We start from the raw sequence: 17,899 nt of genomic DNA, 5'->3' as shown, positions 1-17,899 counted from the left end.
ATGACCCAATGTTTTGCTTCTGTTTTTCCGTTATAAAGGTATAATGAAAATGGCACAAATTAATTCTGAAAGGCATATTTAATTGCTACTCAAATTAGTAAGATGGCTCCAGACGGTTTTAGCTAAGCTAAATAATGCAATATTTTGGTACTTTTTATCAAATGTGTACCAGGCAGTGGTACGAGGCTACTAATACGAATTCATGCATTTCTTGTTTGTTTCAACTGTAAATACATGCCTTATGCCATATAATAAACTTTATTAACCTCGCTCGCTCGCCCGGATCTTCGACCAGTCAGGAAAACTGAGGAATTTCACATGCACGTCAAGGAATACTTGAGTTTCTTCCACAGACAGTAAACTGTCACTGGTTTGATAATTGTTATTTATGAATTATGTGTTCAAAAAACAAACGAATTAGTTCGTCATATTTCTTCTGGTAAAACGATCTTTTAATAGATTACTGATATCCGCTCTATTGTACTTGGAATAAAAAGGTATTACTTTGTTTTGATTGTTTTTATTGTGTAATATTGAATCAATTTATATTAAATTTTTCAGCATTCTCATTCTTACGGCTACATCTTAAAATATTTATCAATAATTGATTATCAATTCAAGATCATACCGAAAATGTATAGCGAGAATATTTCAAACTATTAATAAATAATACAATATATTAGCAACATTAGATGAACTGTTTAACATTTAGAATCTTAGAGATTTTAATGATGAACACGCCACACACACATGCATCAGGATTCAGGATGATGCATAGCTGATCGATAGCTTGGTCTGAGTTGAGTCATTTTGTGTAACAGTTTCGCTTTACATGTAATAAGCAAATCAAATTGTGGACAAGATGCCTCTTGTCAGATTCTGGGTTATGATTACAGACAGGTTTTGGTTGGTCAAATATGTTGAATAAACACTAGATTGCTAGCTGTTGCGATACTTATCATGCATGGAAGGCGAGCTTTTTGTTAAAGGTGGGTTACAGTCCCTTTTGCGCATGAACGATAAGAATGTTTTGAGTAGCCTACTCATGTTACAATCATAACACGTTCCCAGTCCAAATAGCGTAATAACAACGCACGGCCGCCTTTATAATTTCTCTGACCTACTGGAAGGAGTGATGGCAAATTCTGATGCTCAAAGTTCGGATATAAATCCTTCCGAAATAAGCCGTCACACTAGGTCTGAGGCAAGAAGAAAATACGACAAAAAAGGAGACGCATCAAAAGTCTGTTTATTCGATACTTTCGAGAGGTGGAGAGCGTTTAAAGAAGAACATAAGCTCAAAACAGATCAGCCTGTTGCAGAGTTTCTGCTTGATCATTACGCCGTCAGAAACATATTATGGTAAGCGTAATGATGTATAACTAAACCTTTATGATTATTTTCTTTTTCCTTATGATTTTACATGTTCTTTAATGCTTTGTTAGTAATGTAGAAACGCAAACGGAGAACGCCACGACAATGTTGCCTTTGTCAACTGCGGGAATCACTCAGCATGTGTTCGCCAGGTAACAACGACAACGTCCTTGTTCTATTTTATCATGTTTACGTATTTTCAACATGCTTTCTTTATATGTAGTAAAGTCATCAGCACCCTATATGTCACTGAGATCAAGTCGATGAAGATTGACTCAGTCTGACCCTGAATCTCAAGAAGATACTCTTATATTGTCTTTTAGGTTTGTTGAGCATAATCCCGTCTATATATTTGCATTTTTTGCTTACAAAATTTCCATAACTTTATGCATTATTTATGTTTGTATATTTTGATACAGATCAAAGGAAGACCCAGACATGACTTTAACCGCTAGCGAAGGCAAAGCAAATATTTAGTCCTTCATTGTCTTTGAGGTTTGTTCATCAAAACATGCTTTGTGATTTGTGCGTTTGCTCAAAATCATTATACCTATTTTTTCTCTTTGGTGCCATTCATTTTAATACACCCCTTCATTTTAATATCACCCCACCACCCAGGGGGTTAGAAAAACATTTCTGCATATATAAATGCTCCATTGAGTAGTTAAACTAAGCAATTTATCAAGTGTGGTAGTGTGTACAGATGGTAAAGTATATTGGCTGGTTGATGATAACGGCCATAATGCACAAAGAACCCACCCCTCTTTCATATAAAAACAAAGGCAATACTCGAGCGATTAAAGATCAAAAAATGCAAATCAGGTCATATAGACAACAACAAAGCAAAGAATACACCCACTACCATCTGAACGAACAGCTACGTTCATATAAAGCGAAACACAGAGATATACATAAGAACACATATCCAAAAGAAACCAAAGTATCCAGTAACTACACTCAAACCAATCGGCCCCACATTTCTACAAAAAACCCAAAATCCCAAAAGTCCTCCTTTGGCTCGAGTAGACAGGACAACCGGCGGACTTTCCCACCAAAAGCCAACACTAATAACAGCGCTAACCGCCGGAAATCTGATCACAGAAACAGGCCTCCTTTTCAGTACTACAGGCGATCGGTTGGCTCCCAGTCAAGGAACATTTACAGTACAGAGATACACTAATGGCTTATAAATGCATGAACGAACTTGCACCGCCGTACTTATGTGACCAGTTTTTAAAACGAAATGCAGTTCACAACAAGAACACCCGGAATAAAGACGACCTTGACATTCCCCCATGCAAAACAACATCAGGTCAAAGAAGTTTTTGCTATAGAGCAATAAAAATCTGGAACATTTTAGATAAAGATTTTAAAAAACTACCTTTTAAAACATTTAAGAAGCACTTAAAGAAAAATATGTTAACAAATAACGTTAACGGAAACCTATCTTAGTTAAAGTATTAAAATCTTAGTATAACTATATAACTAGGATTTCTCTTAATTGTAAACATATTTTATAAACATAGCATAGTCAATAACGTAATTGTAGATAGAAATATACCTATTTTTAGCCTTGTTAGTACATACTGAAAAGCCCTATTGGGAGTATGTTTTATGTATAATAATAATAATAATAATAATAATAATAATTTATAAATACTTTGTTTTCCAGGCAGCAAAATCAAAATGCAATGAAGATCTCACACTTTGGGCACCATCCATTCTCATCACTCTCTGTCATGTCATCTGGATCACTTTCCATCATGGAGAAATCAAAATCCTAAAATAGTATATAATGGAATTAAATATTGGAATTCCATCTATGATGACGCAAAATCTATTATATTTTTACTAACACGAATTTTACACAATTACATATTTACAAGTATACCTTTATAGCACAAAAGATTTTATTACTTACTGCGTCATCACTATCACTCTCTTGTGCTCTTCGGTTGTTCATACACGACCCGAAATATTCCCCGTGGCACGCACTGGAACAAAAGCTATTCATGCTTTTACACGGGCAATAATTCCGCCCTCTTTCACGGAGACAGGCGCCGCGACAAGAACATTTAGTATTATTGTCTACGTTAGGAATTGCAGCTGCACTCTCGACCACACATTTGCTTCGAATTCATCCAACGATAAGCTTACTTCGCTTGCTTCTGCCATGACTGGAACAACGATACTGGTAAAATGTTTCGACGGAAAGATACCGCATGAATTTCATGTTTAGATTTAGTAACACTTTCAAAGTGATTACTTCCAAAGGTAAACACAGTGATGATAAAAACTTGCACTTTCGTAATTTCGCCGCTCGAGTTGCTGCTCTTTGATGACCGGCCTGGCCACACAGGGTTCAAAGCGGTCCTTTTTATCGCGATTTTTAAGTTGAGAGCCATATAAAGATTCAATAGTGCATAATAATCCCAAAAAAGTATTAAATTTGTAGATAAGTTTTATAACCGTAAACGACTTCACTCCTTTCAATGATTCAATCGAATATGAATATGATTAGCACTTGTGCAGTACTTCATGTAATATAGTATATGTGGATCACAACAAAAACAAAAAAACGTAAACAAAGCCCGCACATGCGCAAAAGGGACTGTAACCTACCTTTAAGTTTTTAGCCAGATTCAGACGTAATGTTTAGTCACTCTTAATTTAAACGCTGTGAAGTTCACATAAGAAAGCTTATATTTTGAAATGTAATTATGTTAAACCACGTGAAACATGGTTTCAGATGTAGGGTTGTGAACAGTGTTGTTTTAGTTCGGGAAGACATTTAGTCGCACTAAGGCACCCGTGTCACATATTATCAACGGGTGAAACCCATAAATATCAATTGACAAATGCGGGTCAGACCCATGTTAGATGATCATCTTGGTCATTTGAAACAAGGTTCATGACAGTGCTGGGACAGGCAGCCAATCAAAATTGCTGTTGCTTGGAATATACTGTATTTCAGTCATAATCAACTGCATCACTTTGATAGCATGCATATCGCAACTTTTGGGCTTAAAAACTGTTGTGATGGGAAGGAGAGGAAAGTCTATAATAGTTCAGACGCCGTTAAATGTGGATGTAGGCAATTTTAGAGGTTCAAATGAAAAGATACGTCCAATTATAAAAGCAAGTTTTTGCGGGTACGGCCCGCTGTAGATGATCATTTAAGCCATCCAAAATATACAATTTCAAGCGGATATGACATTTGTGTGAGGCACACGTTGTATACGCAAATTTTGTGCGAAATCGGTTGGAAGAACTGTCAATTTTGCTTTAGAAATTATCATCATTCAGTACCAATTGCGAAATGAAAAAGCTTCAGAAGGTTAGTGTAAAGACAATTGTCTTCGGAAGAAACGGAAAGTCTACACTACGTACGCCCTTAACTGTAGATGTGGGCAATACAAGCAAGGCCTCTGCTTCGGCTTCTGTCGACATTTCGGATCAGGAAAATGCGTATGGCATGTGTCATCATCTTTCTGATCACGAAGAAAATTTTGCTGACAACATTGGCCAAGAAGAATCCGCTGCTCATTTGCGAAATGTAAATAGCTTTAGTAATTGGGAGAAGATACGTCCAATGTTAATAAAAGCGAGCTTTGAAGACGCCAGTATGCCCGACAATGCTGTTTGCGGCAGTTGTTTAAACAAAGAAGCGTGCATCCGATGTCAATATTGTGGTGCGAGACAATTCTTTTGCAAGGAATGTGCACTTGCATTACACAAAAGTAGAAATCAATTTCACGTGTTGGAAGAGTGGGTGATAAGCTAATACTTAAAGTTTTGCCTTGATACATGTTACTTTATACAATATAACAATAAGCTAAATAATGATAATAATAAGAATAATATTTTTCTGTTTTCTAGGAGTGTAGGTTTGTCCCACTTTTTCCAAATCACTCATTAATTGATTCAGGTCATCAGTGCAATACGAAAGTGTCCAAGCTATTTACACTAGTGGATGCATTTGGTAAGTCTGTAAGACTGTAATTCTTGTCTGGGTTTGCTACTAATCAGATTGGTATGGGCAGAATGGGTCAGAGTTTAAAATCCTCCCTATAGCCTAAAGGGGACCTAAATGGAACCATGGCTGATGGTCCTGGGCTTGTTACAGACATTGCTAGCTTGTTTTAAATAATTAGGCTTTGAGAGGACTCTCTCTTTCTAAATTAGTAGCCTTTCAATGCCTTGTAGCCAATTCATTATGAGCCAAAGTTTTTAATTATAGCTTCCCTCCCTGCATTCAACATGGTTTTTTTGTGCTCTTTCACCATTATCACAAATCCTGAATAATAGCAAGAAATTTAATTTCAATTGCCTAATAGGTAATCAACACTTAAAACAAGTGTCAGTTTGTAGCTGTGAAAGCCATGCTGTTACACTAATTCGTGCTCATTTTTGGCCTGGATCTCCTGAGAGGCCCTCCATTGGGTTTCACCTGAAGTTAATGGATTTGGCTGAAAAGTTATTCCTTCATAATCAAGTTCCTCTAAAAGATTTCTGTGATCTAATAGGGGAATTACTACCATCAATGCAGCCTGTTCTTGTATGTATTGTTTATCCATGTTCATGCTATTACTAATATGATTTCTCTTTCAAGACTAGAGGTATTTTCTGAACATTGCCAATTATATTGTAATTGCCAATTATATTGTAATTGCAATTTAGGTTAAATCTTGGTATAGAACACTGAATTCTGGATCTTTTGAGGAGTATAGGTATGGTACTGCAGTTCATGTTTACAATATATCCAAAATGTGTGTATGTTTTATTGTTTTTTGAAAATGCTATATATACTGTACATGTTGCTAGATTTTGGCTAAATGTGAGATTGATTTAATTGTGGCAATGATTTAAAAGGAGATCGAGATTTTATTAGCTCTATTAGTGAGCACAAGGCTTATTAATGACACTAATGGAATGGCTACATTTACTGTAAAACACTAGTATTTCACTTTCAATTTATTATTTTTATTTAAGGTATTACAAATATAGACTAAGGTATTTGGATTGTTACATTCCTGGATTGTATAATGGTGTAACTTGTCCCTTGTGTCCAAAGGTAATTACCATATACAGTATAATCAACTGGGCTACTACATATAATTAAATATAATGTATCTATGTTAGATTATTGGATCCCACATTTTGCACAATAAGGACTATGGTTACATTCATAATATCTTTAGGATAAAGGAACCCTTATTGAATGTGTGGATGCATGTTTCGGCCTGGCAAGAAGGAAAGGAAAAGGGGATACAAGTATTTCATCAAGACATGGAACATTATTATTTAGTGACCAAGATGACGTTGATAATTTTGTGGATAACTATGAGCATACAAAAGAAAAATCAGTTCAACAGGTAATTAACAAGACTTAAACATTGATGAACCAAAGTAACTGCTGTTATGTATGGTTGATATCATACAATTATCTGTGATGTAAAAAGAGTCTAAATTGACTTACTTTATGTCTGGTAGTTACACTCCACTCACAACTAATATTCCATAATTACCAGACATTTTTAGGCAGGTAAGGTACATAGTTGACATGCCCATTCTCAGTCATAATGGATTAAACATGACATGCAATCTTCTTTTAAAATGTGGTATAACAAGTGCGTAAAATGAACAAAAACACAGCTGGAGGTTTTGGCCAATGGGCCTTCATCAAGTTATTGTAGTATGACTCTCCTGACAAAGGCCCTCAGGTCAAAAGCTGAAGAAGTGTTAAAGTCTTTTTTAGGCAGTTTTTATACCACATTTCAAGTAAATTTGTTTGAGGATGCTGCCATGCTATTTCCTGGTTATATTCCAAGATTCTTGGACTTCTCAGAATAGGCATTTTTATTTATCTTATCACAGCCACAGGACTGCAGTAGATTCCATGCTGGTGAAGTTATTCCTGCACTGAGAAGCAAAGGTCGAAACCAACTTTTTGATGAAAAGGGAGTATTTGCAAGGGTTTGCAGGCATGACTTTCCTAAAAGTTTGATGAGCATTAAACATGGTGAAAGGTAAATAGCTACTGGTACATACATGTAATTAACAATAAGCTGACCATCTCTGCTTTACATTTGTTTCGTGAGATGAAATGTCAAATGATAAGTTGATGAGAGTGTACAATGTGTGTGTGTGTGTGTGTACAATTAGAGTGTTCACTATGTACGTTAGTTTCCAGTTGCCCCATGTATAATACAATATACTATAAATTATCTTCTATAGGATTTCGTACTCGGTCTACGAGTTGGAAAAGCTTAAAGCAAGCATCTCGTCAAATGCATTAAATATTGTTTTAATGTATGACATCGCATGTCTGTTATCAAATCATCTTCAGGTTGGCAATACTGACAAACTTCATATTGATAGAAGATGCGTGCACTGTAGCATGCCAGTCTTTTTGAAGTTGGTAATTGAATATTCCGTTAGGTTTCTGATCAAGGATCTTTGTTGTCTGACACAAGTCTGGCTATACCCATATTTCACAGTTATGGTCACAAAGCTTCTTGTCAGGTATTGATGATTATTTATAGTCTAAATTGATATGTCATATATGGTCATGAGAAACATATGGTCATTTTGTATGATTGGATAAGTTTGGCGTGGCAATTTTTAATCATACAGGATTTATCATACAGGATGTTTCATATTTTCCTGGCGCATTAGTATGTAGTCATTTTACTAATGATTTCCTTTTCGAATTTTAGGTAAAATACAGTCCGCGAAGGACCGAAAATATTGGCTTGACCGATGGCGAAGGTGTGGAAAGATTGTGGTCATTCATGAGACAATTTTCGGCCATTACCAAAGAAATGTCAGTTGACAAAAGAGTTGATGTTTTGACAGATGCTTCAATTCATTACGGCGAACACCTTGTAGCTAAATACGGTAAAGAAATAAGAATGATTGTTATATAGGTGCTGTGTATTTTAAATTTGGTTGGTTCATTCGTAGTGACATGATTTTAAATAAATGCAATTTTCCCTGGCGGGAAACAAGTGAAAAATTGCATGTTGCCTGCTTCTTGTCATAACAAAGTAAAGTGGGTTTTTTTTAATGAAATTGTTTTTTGATATGTATGTTTTTGTTCCTATATAACAACAACTTAATGTACACTACCTCGGGAAATAGTGAGTTTTGTTTTACCTAGAGTCTCAGTGTTTTCCTCGACTTCGTCTCGGGAAACATTCAGACTCTTGGGAAAACAATACTCGCTATTTCCCTCGGAAGCTAGCATACATCAAGTGCATAATATTATGACCCAAGTATATGTTTTTATAGTATCATTTTTTATACTTTAGGCCCAATGTTAATGGCAAAACACTTTCGGACCACATCATTATTGACTACTGTTGAAGCAGAGTTGAGCAATCTTTTGACAAATCTACCAGGTACGAAGAAAACTTTAGACTTGTTTATAGGTTACTCTGTCAAATATTTATGTTATAGATGGATGTAACGAGACAGTCATTAGGGCATGGATTGAAGAAGAAGAAAAAGAAATATCACCAGTGACAGAAAGTAATGCCCAATATTTTTCTAAGTGGGAACAGAACTGTTCAACGCAATTACGTTGATCAGTTCCTGCGTTTTAGACTAGTACAGTATCTTACTTTAGTTACAGCATTATCATTATCCATTATGGCGACTTTTTTATACTTAGACCTGGACTATCAGTGGGATGAGTCCTATGTTGATTTGCTACTTACTTCCAAGAAATTAAGGTACAGTAAGACGAAGGATGAAATAATCGCTCGATGATATAAACGATTTACAGCAATTATTTTTCGTTGGAGCCTTACAAACCCACTGCCCACGCGTTTTCTTGCAACATTGCATTTTTTTAAAAAAATCGGTGAATAACTAGTGAAAATGTTTAATTATACCAGAGCGGGATATGTTATATATGTTATAGGAATGAATTGAACTACGCTCAGGAAGAAGAGCCAGAACGGATGCCTGTGATTGAGAAGAAAAATAAGAGGTAAAGTACTGCTGTATATCATTTGCAATTGATGTTGGCAAAGGTATCCTTTGAATGATTCACCGGTTCTGCTCAAAAGCGAAAAAATGCGATTCTCGCATCCAGAGGCCGTGACTAATCTAATTGACTTATGATCGACAGGAACGAAAAAGCTTTATCAGGAATGGAAAGAAAACAGGGTGTGCGAAAGAGATGGGAAGAAGGTGAACAGGCTTTTGAGAATGCTTCAAAAAGGCTAAATGTCAAGAAACGACAAACCATTCTACTCACTCTTCATCGTATGGCATCCGAGAGAGTCTTTAGGCAAAGTATGCAGGTATTGAATACAGATATCATGTATTTGATATTATGAAAATACCCTGGCATGGTAAGTTCCGTAAAAGAAAAATGGTTGTTTAGCAAAGTGACGTATTTTTATTTTAGATGGACAAGCAATTGCCATTAAGCTTGGGAACCAAATTGATCGCGTGGTTTCCAATATGAAGCGTAATCTTGGTGTCATTAATGGACTGTCTGACAGTGTCATGTCCTTCGACGACATAAAGAATCCTGTTGGAGAAATATTTCGCAGTGTCACGGTTGCTAATAAAGAAGCAGACACACCTATCCGCATAAAAAAAAGGGCAATTGAATTGTTTTGCCTAAAAGAAAGGTGCAAAGAAGAAATTGTTTTGCTTCGAAATGAAATGTTGGAATTTTCTTCATTTTTTCTTAGTCAGATAGAAATTATCAAGTCTTTTCTGGGTCAAGAAGTGCTTGAGAAAGATGTAATTGGTTTGCGTTCTCTTGCAAGGTCAAAAATGGTATATTATCAGCAACAATTACAGAGCCTTAAAAAGATATGGTCTGATATAGTGGTCATACCTGTCCCAGATCATAATATCGTAACGTTTCAGCTAGCAACACCGTCTCAGAGTGTAGGAGGTTCGATTGAAGTAGACGATGTGGAATTCGATGAAGCAATGGATGGCATACACGTGTAATTTTAAACAGCTCGTGTTAATTTCAATCCTACCGTGTATGAATTACATGTGACTGAGAAACAAATTTCACTTTAGAATATTATTATTAGCTGGAACTAATTATTAACTTTCTGCCTATAGCATAAGATGTTTTTACAAAAAAATTCCTAGACCCTTCCTAGGTACATTCATAATACAAATTATAAAATATAATAATTTAAATAAAAATTCAACGCTGTAAATTGTTATTCACAGCCTCCGATTAACTATAAATGTTTGAATTCCTCCTCTCCAACGACTGGCGTCATTTATCATATTAGTGAAAGTTACCCCAATATTAGAAGTCATAAAACGGGTGTCAAATTTCCTTTGTTGGGGTAAGGTTTGTCATGATCGATATAGTTTATAATATTCTTGTAGCATATTAGTAAAAGTTACCCTAATATTAGAATTCATAAAACAGGTGTCAAATTTCATTTGTTGGGGTAAGGTTTGTCAAGATCGATATAGTTTATAATATTCTTGTAGCATATTAGTAAAAGTTACCCTAATATTAGAATTCATAAAACAGGTGTCAAATTTCATTTCTTGGGGTAAGGTTTGTCAAGATCGATATAGTTTATAATAGTCTTGTGCCATATTAGTAAAAGTTACCCCAATATTAGAAGTCATAAAACGGGTGTCAAATTTCCTTTGTTGGGGTAAGGTTTGTCAAGATCGATATAGTTTATAATATTCTTGTAGCATATTAGTAAAAGTTACCCTAATATTAGAATTCATAAAACGGGTGTCAAATTTCATTTGTTGGGGTAAGGTTTGTCAAGATCGATATAGTTTATAATATTCTTGTAGCATATTAGTAAAAGTTAACCTAATATTAGAATTCATAAAACGGGTGTCAAATTTCCTTTGTTGGGGTAAGGTTTGTCAAGATCGATATAGTCTGTAATATTCTTGTAGCATATTAGTAAAAGTTACCCCAATATTAGAAGTCATAAAACGGGTGTCAAATTTCATTTCTTGGGGTAAGGTTTGTCAAGATCGATATAGTTTATAATATTCTTGTAGCATATTAGTAAAAGTTACCCCAATATTAGAAGTCATAAAACGGGTGTCAAATTTCCTTTGTTGGGGTAAGGTTTGTCAAGATCGATATAGTTTATAATATTCTTGTAGCATATTAGTAAAAGTTACCCTAATATTAGAATTCATAAAACGGGTGTCAAATTTCATTTGTTGGGGTAAGGTTTGTCAAGATCGATATAGTTTATAATATTCTTGTAGCATATTAGTAAAAGTTAACCTAATATTAGAATTCATAAAACGGGTGTCAAATTTCCTTTGTTGGGGTAAGGTTTGTCAAGATCGATATAGTTTATAATATTCTTGTAGCATATTAGTAAAAGTTACCCTAATATTAGAATTCATAAAACAGGTGTCAAATTTCATTTCTTGGGGTAAGGTTTGTCAAGATCGATATAGTTTATAATATTCTTGTAGCATATTAGTAAAAGTTACCCCAATATTAGAAGTCATAAAACGGGTGTCAAATTTCATTTCTTGGGGTAAGGTTTGTCAAGATCGATATAGTTTATAATATTCTTGTAGCATATTAGTAAAAGTTACCCCAATATTAGAAGTCATAAAACGGGTGTCAAATTTCATTTCTTGGGGTAAGGTTTGTCAAGATCGATATAGTTTATAATATTCTTGTAGCATATTAGTAAAAGTTACCCTAATATTAGAATTCATAAAACAGGTGTCAAATTTCATTTCTTGGGGTAAGGTTTGTCAAGATCGATATAGTTTATAATATTCTTGTAGCACATGAGTAAAAGTTACCCTAATATTAGAATTCATAAAACGGGTGTCAAATTTCCTTTGTTGGGGTAAGGTTTGTCAAGATCGATATAGTTTATAATATTCTTGTAGCATATTAGTAAAAGTTACCCTAATATTAGAATTCATAAAACAGGTGTCAAATTTCATTTCTTGGGGTAAGGTTTGTCAAGATCGATATAGTTTATAATATTCTTGTAGCATATTAGTAAAAGTTACTGTAACGGCCGCAGCGCAAGCTTTATGTGAAACGATGACGATTTTGCTTACGTCACGACGCGTTGAAAAGTTCGAAGAAACAAAATGCAGGATATATTTTACAGGCAACAATTTAATGTCTTGAACAGGTAACAAAGCTTACTCGAGGATCAATAGAGTTGTCGATTATAGTTGTCGTAAACTAAATAACAAATGTATGAAAAACTAAACTCATGCATTACTAAATAATATAACAATCCACTTACTTAATAAGAAGCCTATTTGGCTTACATGCACTTATACTAAAGATTTACCGAGATGGACATCATGCGTTCTAAAACAAGGCGATCCTTCAACTCTAGTCATGCAAATTGCTAAAACTATACGCTAACAAAGAAACTATACACAAACTAAAACAATTGTAAAAATAAACTTACATAACAGTCCCGCTTGTCGAGGCGATGCGCAAACCACGATATCCACTATTGGCGCGACTACGAAATGCTTATAAACGAGTACCTTATTTTGTACTTTACGACACGAATTTTAAGTGCGACTGTGCTTGACGAATGCACAGAACCAACTGAGCGAAAACAGTGATTTACGCAAAGTTTGCTTGCTTCAAATCGGAACTTGCTACCGCGTCATATTAACCGCTAATTACTAAAGGTTCCTGTTATTGTTCTTGCTTAATGAAGCTGAAAGCTGCTACATGGCTCCCCTGAAATTATTACATTTCACTTCTTTATTATTATATTCAAAATAACTATTAATCTAAATACTACTAAATGTTTATATAGAAGAAAGGATACAAGGTTCCTCGACGGGGAATCGACTTCATACGACTTCTGCTTCTTGTACCAACACCAGCTTCTGGATAGGGCGTTCCAGATATCTTGATTGTTTAGTAGATTTTCCTTTGTTGTCGATTGTGCCATCAGCAACTATTAATTTCACGGAACGAACATGACCATCAGCACTTTCGTAGACTTCCACAATCCTAGCCAGATGCCAATGGTTGCGGCTGGTTTCGCCATCATCTTTAATCAACACGATATCTCCTACTTTCGAATCTCGGCGCGATTTTTTCCATCTTTGTCGTTCTTGCAAGGCCAGTAGATACTCCTTCTTCCACCGAATCCAGAACTCATTTGCTAGATGCTGAACTCGTCTCCACCTCTGCTTGCAATACATGTCCGCCGATTGGAAAACACCAGGTGGGGGTAGCAATACTTTAGTTTTCATGGTTAGCAGATGGTTAGGCGTTAATGGGTTTGGAGACTTAGGGTCGTTAATGTACTCCACTGTGAGGGGACGGCTGTTTACAATGGCTTCTGCCTCACATATGAAAGTCACGAGCGCTTCATGATTTAATTGGGCAGCATTCCTTTCGAGAATCGCTGACAATACATTTCTAACAGTACGAATTTGCCGCTCCCATACGCCACCCATATGACTAGCCGAAGGAACGTTCATATTGAATTCGAACCAATCACAGTTGACGTGCTGCAACTGCTGTCTTATCTTATCATGATCCAGTTCTTGCAATGCTTCTCTTAATTGTCTCTTAGCTCCTACAAAGTTTGTACCTTGATCACTTCGTAACTGCCGAATGGGACCTCTTCTACTTAGAAATCTGCGGAGTGCATTAATGAAGGAATCTGTGTCAAGGCTTACTGCGACCTCGATATGTACAGCTCTCGATGCCATACATGTGAACAGAACTCCATACCTTTTAAGTTCCTTACGACATTCCTTGATAATGAAAGGCCCAAAGTAGTCGACAGCACAATTTGTAAAGGGCGGCGCAGGTTCTAAACGATCGGGTGGCAATATGGCCATACGCTGCTCTTGAACACTTCCACGTAGTTTGCGACAGGTCACGCATTTACTTATGGCTCGAGAGACAACCGAGGACGCACCGAGAATCCAGTATCCATTTTCTCTAATTTCACTCAGGGTTATACCTTTTCCTTGATGATGAACTTTATGATGAAAATATCTGGCAATCAAATCCGTAACATGATTGTTTTTCGGTAGTACTACAGGGTGTACGCACTGTCCGGCCAGATTTGACAACTGAAGACGACCGCCAACTCTAATAACGTCCTCCGAATCCTTATATGGATCCAGGTTAGCTAAAGGACCGGAGTTCGAAACGCTCATATCAACATGGCGTTGAGCGGCTTTAATAATTATTACTCCGGCTTGGCGTAACTCTTCAACAGAAACGGGAATCATAGCTCTCTTACGTATGTTCTTCGTTCTTTTATGGCGCTTATATTCTTCACCCTTAACTTTGGTTTTAAGGATGTTTACATATCGAAGACACAACGCAAACGCCTTTCTCGCTCGATGCCAATCTGAGAAGTACGAGACTCGCTCTAGTAACGTAGGAAACGGCACTTCAGCAACTATGGCGAAGGAAACAACCTTTTTCACTTCGGGGTCATCTTCTGCGAGTGTCAGACTGTCTCCACTTGCTTTCGTCACATTTGACCAGGCAGCTTGGTCTTTCCACAGGAAGTCTGGTCCGATAATCCATTTAGAGTTGGATAATTGGCTTGGTCGTAAACCCCGAGAACCTTCGTCTGCTGGGTTGTGTTTCGTGTCGACATACGCCCATTGCTCGAACGATGAGCTTTCTTGTATTCGCTGTACTCGATTGGCCACAAATACGTGGAATCGTCGAACCGAATTGCCGATGTATCCCAGAACTACTTGACTGTCAGTCCAGAAGAATTCTTTCTCGATCGTCATATCCAACTCTCGATGCAATTGCTCGCTCACTTTCACTGAAACAACTGCGGCGGTGAGCTCCAACCTTGGCACTGTTACCACTTTCAATGGCGTAACTCTCGACTTTCCAAGAACGAAGGAGCAATGGACTTTGCCATCAACGTCAACCAGGCGAAGGTAACTGCACTGACTATATCCCTTAAAACTAGCATCAGAGAAATGATGAAGCTCGGATTTCGCGATGGGACCGAAGTCCTTTGGCTTGTAGCAACGTGGAATTGAGAACAACTCTAACTCCTTTAGCTCGGATTTCCACTTGCACCATCTTATGCGCATGTCTTCCGGTACTGGGTCGTCCCAGCCAAGTTTAATACGACAGAGTTCTTGTAAGATCGATTTTCCCTCTAGAAGTACTGGTGCGACGAATCCAAGAGGATCGAATACGGAACTCACTGTCGAAAGAATGCCACGTCTTGTGCAGGGACGCTCTTTAAGAGCAATGGTGAACTTGAACACGTCCGTTTCGATGGACCAAAGAACTCCAAGCGCTCGCTCCATCAACTGAGTTTCTTGCTCGAAATTTAGATTTTTGACTTCTTCTGCTCGATCACCTGCTGGATCTGTTCAAGGACTTCTTTGCTATTTGAAGTAAATTTGTGGAGGTTGAACCCACCCCGTTTGCACATTTCCTTTACATCACGAATCAGTTGAACTGCGGCGTTCACGGTCGATACTGATTTTAATCCGTCGTCAACATAGAAATTGCGTCGAAGAAATTTGGCTGCCTCTTCGCCGACAGTCTCTTCGTTATCATCAGCTGCTGACCTAAGGGCGAAATTTGAACAGCCTGGGGACGAAGCTGCTCCGAAAAGATGAACTGTCATTCGGTATTCCTCGGGTTCTTTCGATGTGTCTCCGTTTTCCCACCACAAAGAGCGAAGGAAATCTCGACATGCCTCCGGTACCTTGACTTGATAAAACATCGCCTCGATGTCGCACATAACAGCGACTGGCTCACTACGAAATCTGCATAGGACGCCCGTCAAGTTGTTTGTCAAGTCTGGACCTTGCAAGAGATGATTGTTTAGGGATTCGCCGTGGAACTGGGCAGAACAATCGAACACCACACGTATCTTGTTGGGTTTCTTTGGGTGGTAAACGCCATGATGAGGTATATACCATACGGGTTTATCTGTGACCTTTCTTTGCTGCACTGGAACCTTCTCGGCATAGCCACTGTCGATGACCTTCTGCATGAATTTCAGGTAGTCTTCTCGATAGGCAGCATTGGATTCGAGACGTTTCTTTAGAGGCCTTAATCGATTCACCGCCATTGACCTGTTGTTTGGAAGTTTAGCAGTCTGGTCTTTAAACGGAAGAGGTATCTCGTATTTTCCATCTTGATGACATATTCCGTTCTTTACAATCTCTAGAAACCTTCTATCTTCCCTTGATAGCGCTGATTCTTCCCTTTCTCTTTCCGAGAAGTCGAGCTCAAACATTCTATTAATATCCTTTGGATTAATAACTTCTTTGGGTCGAGTGTCCAGGACAAATTTATCCGCCAGCCTTGCGCTTCCGACTTCACGGGTTACGATCCTGTGGCATGTAGAATACTCATCGCTGGCCGACCATTTCGTGTTTGTTGGACCGATTATACCCCATCCAAAACGTGTTTTCACTGCGTACGGATCGTCTTCACCACCGGGAATAACCTTCTGCGGTTTCAAAGCCTTTGGGCAATTACAGCCAATAAGCAGACCAATCTCCATACTTGCTTGCAGAGGCGGTATCTCGTCCTTTATAACTTCGAAATGGGACCATCTGTTTGCTACTGAGGGCGTTGGTATCTGTTCTCTTCTCGATGGAATAGCTTCCCTTGAATACGCCTTTGGAAGAGATATTGGCTCTTCAGTTCTGTCTAGCTTTTGTACCACCAGTCCATCGATTCTCTGCACCGCAACACTGGTTTTGCCATGCATGGTGTTTAGCTTTAACGATACTTCAGTTCCATTCACACCAAGCTCTCTCAGCACCGAGTTCTTTACAAAGGTGGAATCACTTCCGTCGTCGAGTAAGGCGTAGACGTTAACTTCGACGTCCGGACGATCTTTGTGGCTGACTGCCACAGGAACAAACATGGCCGTAACAATATCCTTGTCTTCGGCAACGTTCGACGAACCACAGATACGGGCTGAATTTGCAGATTCGTTTGATAGCGATGCGTCGTCGTCATCATTTGCCTTGTCTTGGCCGGGATATTCCTTTTCTTCCTTGCTGGTGGAACGCCTCTTCGGTTTGATACCATGTAACGACGTGGGATGCTGTTTACCACACTCTTCACACTTCATTCTCGATCGACAAACGGATGACAAGTGTCCCTTTTTGAAACATCCAAAGCATAGGCGCTGATTCAGCACGAAGTCTCGCCTCTCGTCGAGGGTTTTACTTTTGAATTCGGGGCATTTCTCCAGACTGTGTCCTTTAGAGCATGAAGGACATTTCGAAAACATTTGTCGTCTTTGCGATCCGAAATTTGAGGAATTCTGCTCGTTTCGCTGGCTGTTCGTCGCACACGCAAAGCTACCGGCCTTGGTTTGTATCCCATATCGTCCCTTAGGCTTGCTATCTAATTTTTCGTTCGACTTTCTCTCCTTTTTTAAGGCATCCGGTGAGAAAACTGGGTCGTTAGCGATATCGGATTCTTCTTTAACAAACTTAACAAAATCACTAAAGGTCACCGACCCAGACTTCGACCTTTTTTCGTAGGCCTGGCGACACCACTTTGTTC

At 37.8% G+C, this 17,899-nt stretch overlaps 3 protein-coding genes and 1 long non-coding RNA gene across 7 annotated transcripts; 2 read left to right on the top strand and 2 right to left on the bottom strand.

Moving 5' to 3' along the window:
- The first annotated feature begins 561 nt into the window (after positions 1–561).
- On the top strand, positions 562–3,113 carry LOC114542687. Its single transcript, XR_003689726.1, has 4 exons — positions 562–1,526; positions 1,598–1,697; positions 1,794–1,869; positions 3,047–3,113. It is a non-coding gene; the product is annotated as an uncharacterized LOC114542687 (long non-coding RNA).
- A 1,001-nt stretch (positions 3,114–4,114) lies between these two features.
- Positions 4,115–10,613, top strand: LOC114542684. 4 transcript variants are annotated; one of them, XM_028562177.1, is made up of 16 exons: positions 4,115–4,930; positions 5,254–5,356; positions 5,712–5,932; positions 6,055–6,104; positions 6,367–6,448; positions 6,576–6,749; positions 7,252–7,403; positions 7,612–7,723; positions 7,816–7,899; positions 8,094–8,145; positions 8,688–8,777; positions 8,836–8,907; positions 9,050–9,110; positions 9,302–9,370; positions 9,512–9,686; positions 9,794–10,613. In XM_028562177.1, exons 1-16 carry the CDS (start codon positions 4,694–4,696, stop codon positions 9,851–9,853), a joined length of 1,794 nt encoding a protein of 597 aa, XP_028417978.1. In that variant the 5' UTR covers positions 4,115–4,693; the 3' UTR covers positions 9,854–10,613. The 4 variants fall into 4 exon arrangements, with proteins under 4 accessions (XP_028417978.1, XP_028417979.1, XP_028417976.1 ...); XM_028562178.1 differs by having other exon boundaries at positions 4,115–4,711; positions 8,094–8,274; positions 9,794–10,612; XM_028562175.1 differs by having other exon boundaries at positions 8,094–8,274; positions 9,794–10,612.
- A 2,593-nt stretch (positions 10,614–13,206) lies between these two features.
- On the bottom strand, positions 13,207–15,444 carry LOC114542679. The gene has a single exon (XM_028562169.1). It carries the CDS (start codon positions 15,442–15,444, stop codon positions 13,207–13,209), a length of 2,238 nt encoding a protein of 745 aa, XP_028417970.1.
- Positions 15,445–15,689: 245 nt separating this feature from the next.
- LOC114542688 lies at positions 15,690–17,459 on the bottom strand. Its single transcript, XM_028562180.1, has one exon. The coding sequence runs from the start codon at positions 17,457–17,459 to the stop codon at positions 15,690–15,692; it is 1,770 nt and encodes a 589-aa protein (XP_028417981.1).
- Between the last annotated feature and the right edge of the window lie 440 nt (positions 17,460–17,899).

Source organism: Dendronephthya gigantea, unplaced genomic scaffold (assembly GCF_004324835.1).
Source record: "Dendronephthya gigantea isolate DGI-Jeju-01 unplaced genomic scaffold, DenGig_1.0 000377F, whole genome shotgun sequence".
NCBI lineage: Eukaryota > Metazoa > Cnidaria > Anthozoa > Malacalcyonacea > Nephtheidae > Dendronephthya > Dendronephthya gigantea.
Note: the sequence above shows the minus strand (reverse complement) of the source record. Positions and strands in the feature narration are given on the sequence as shown.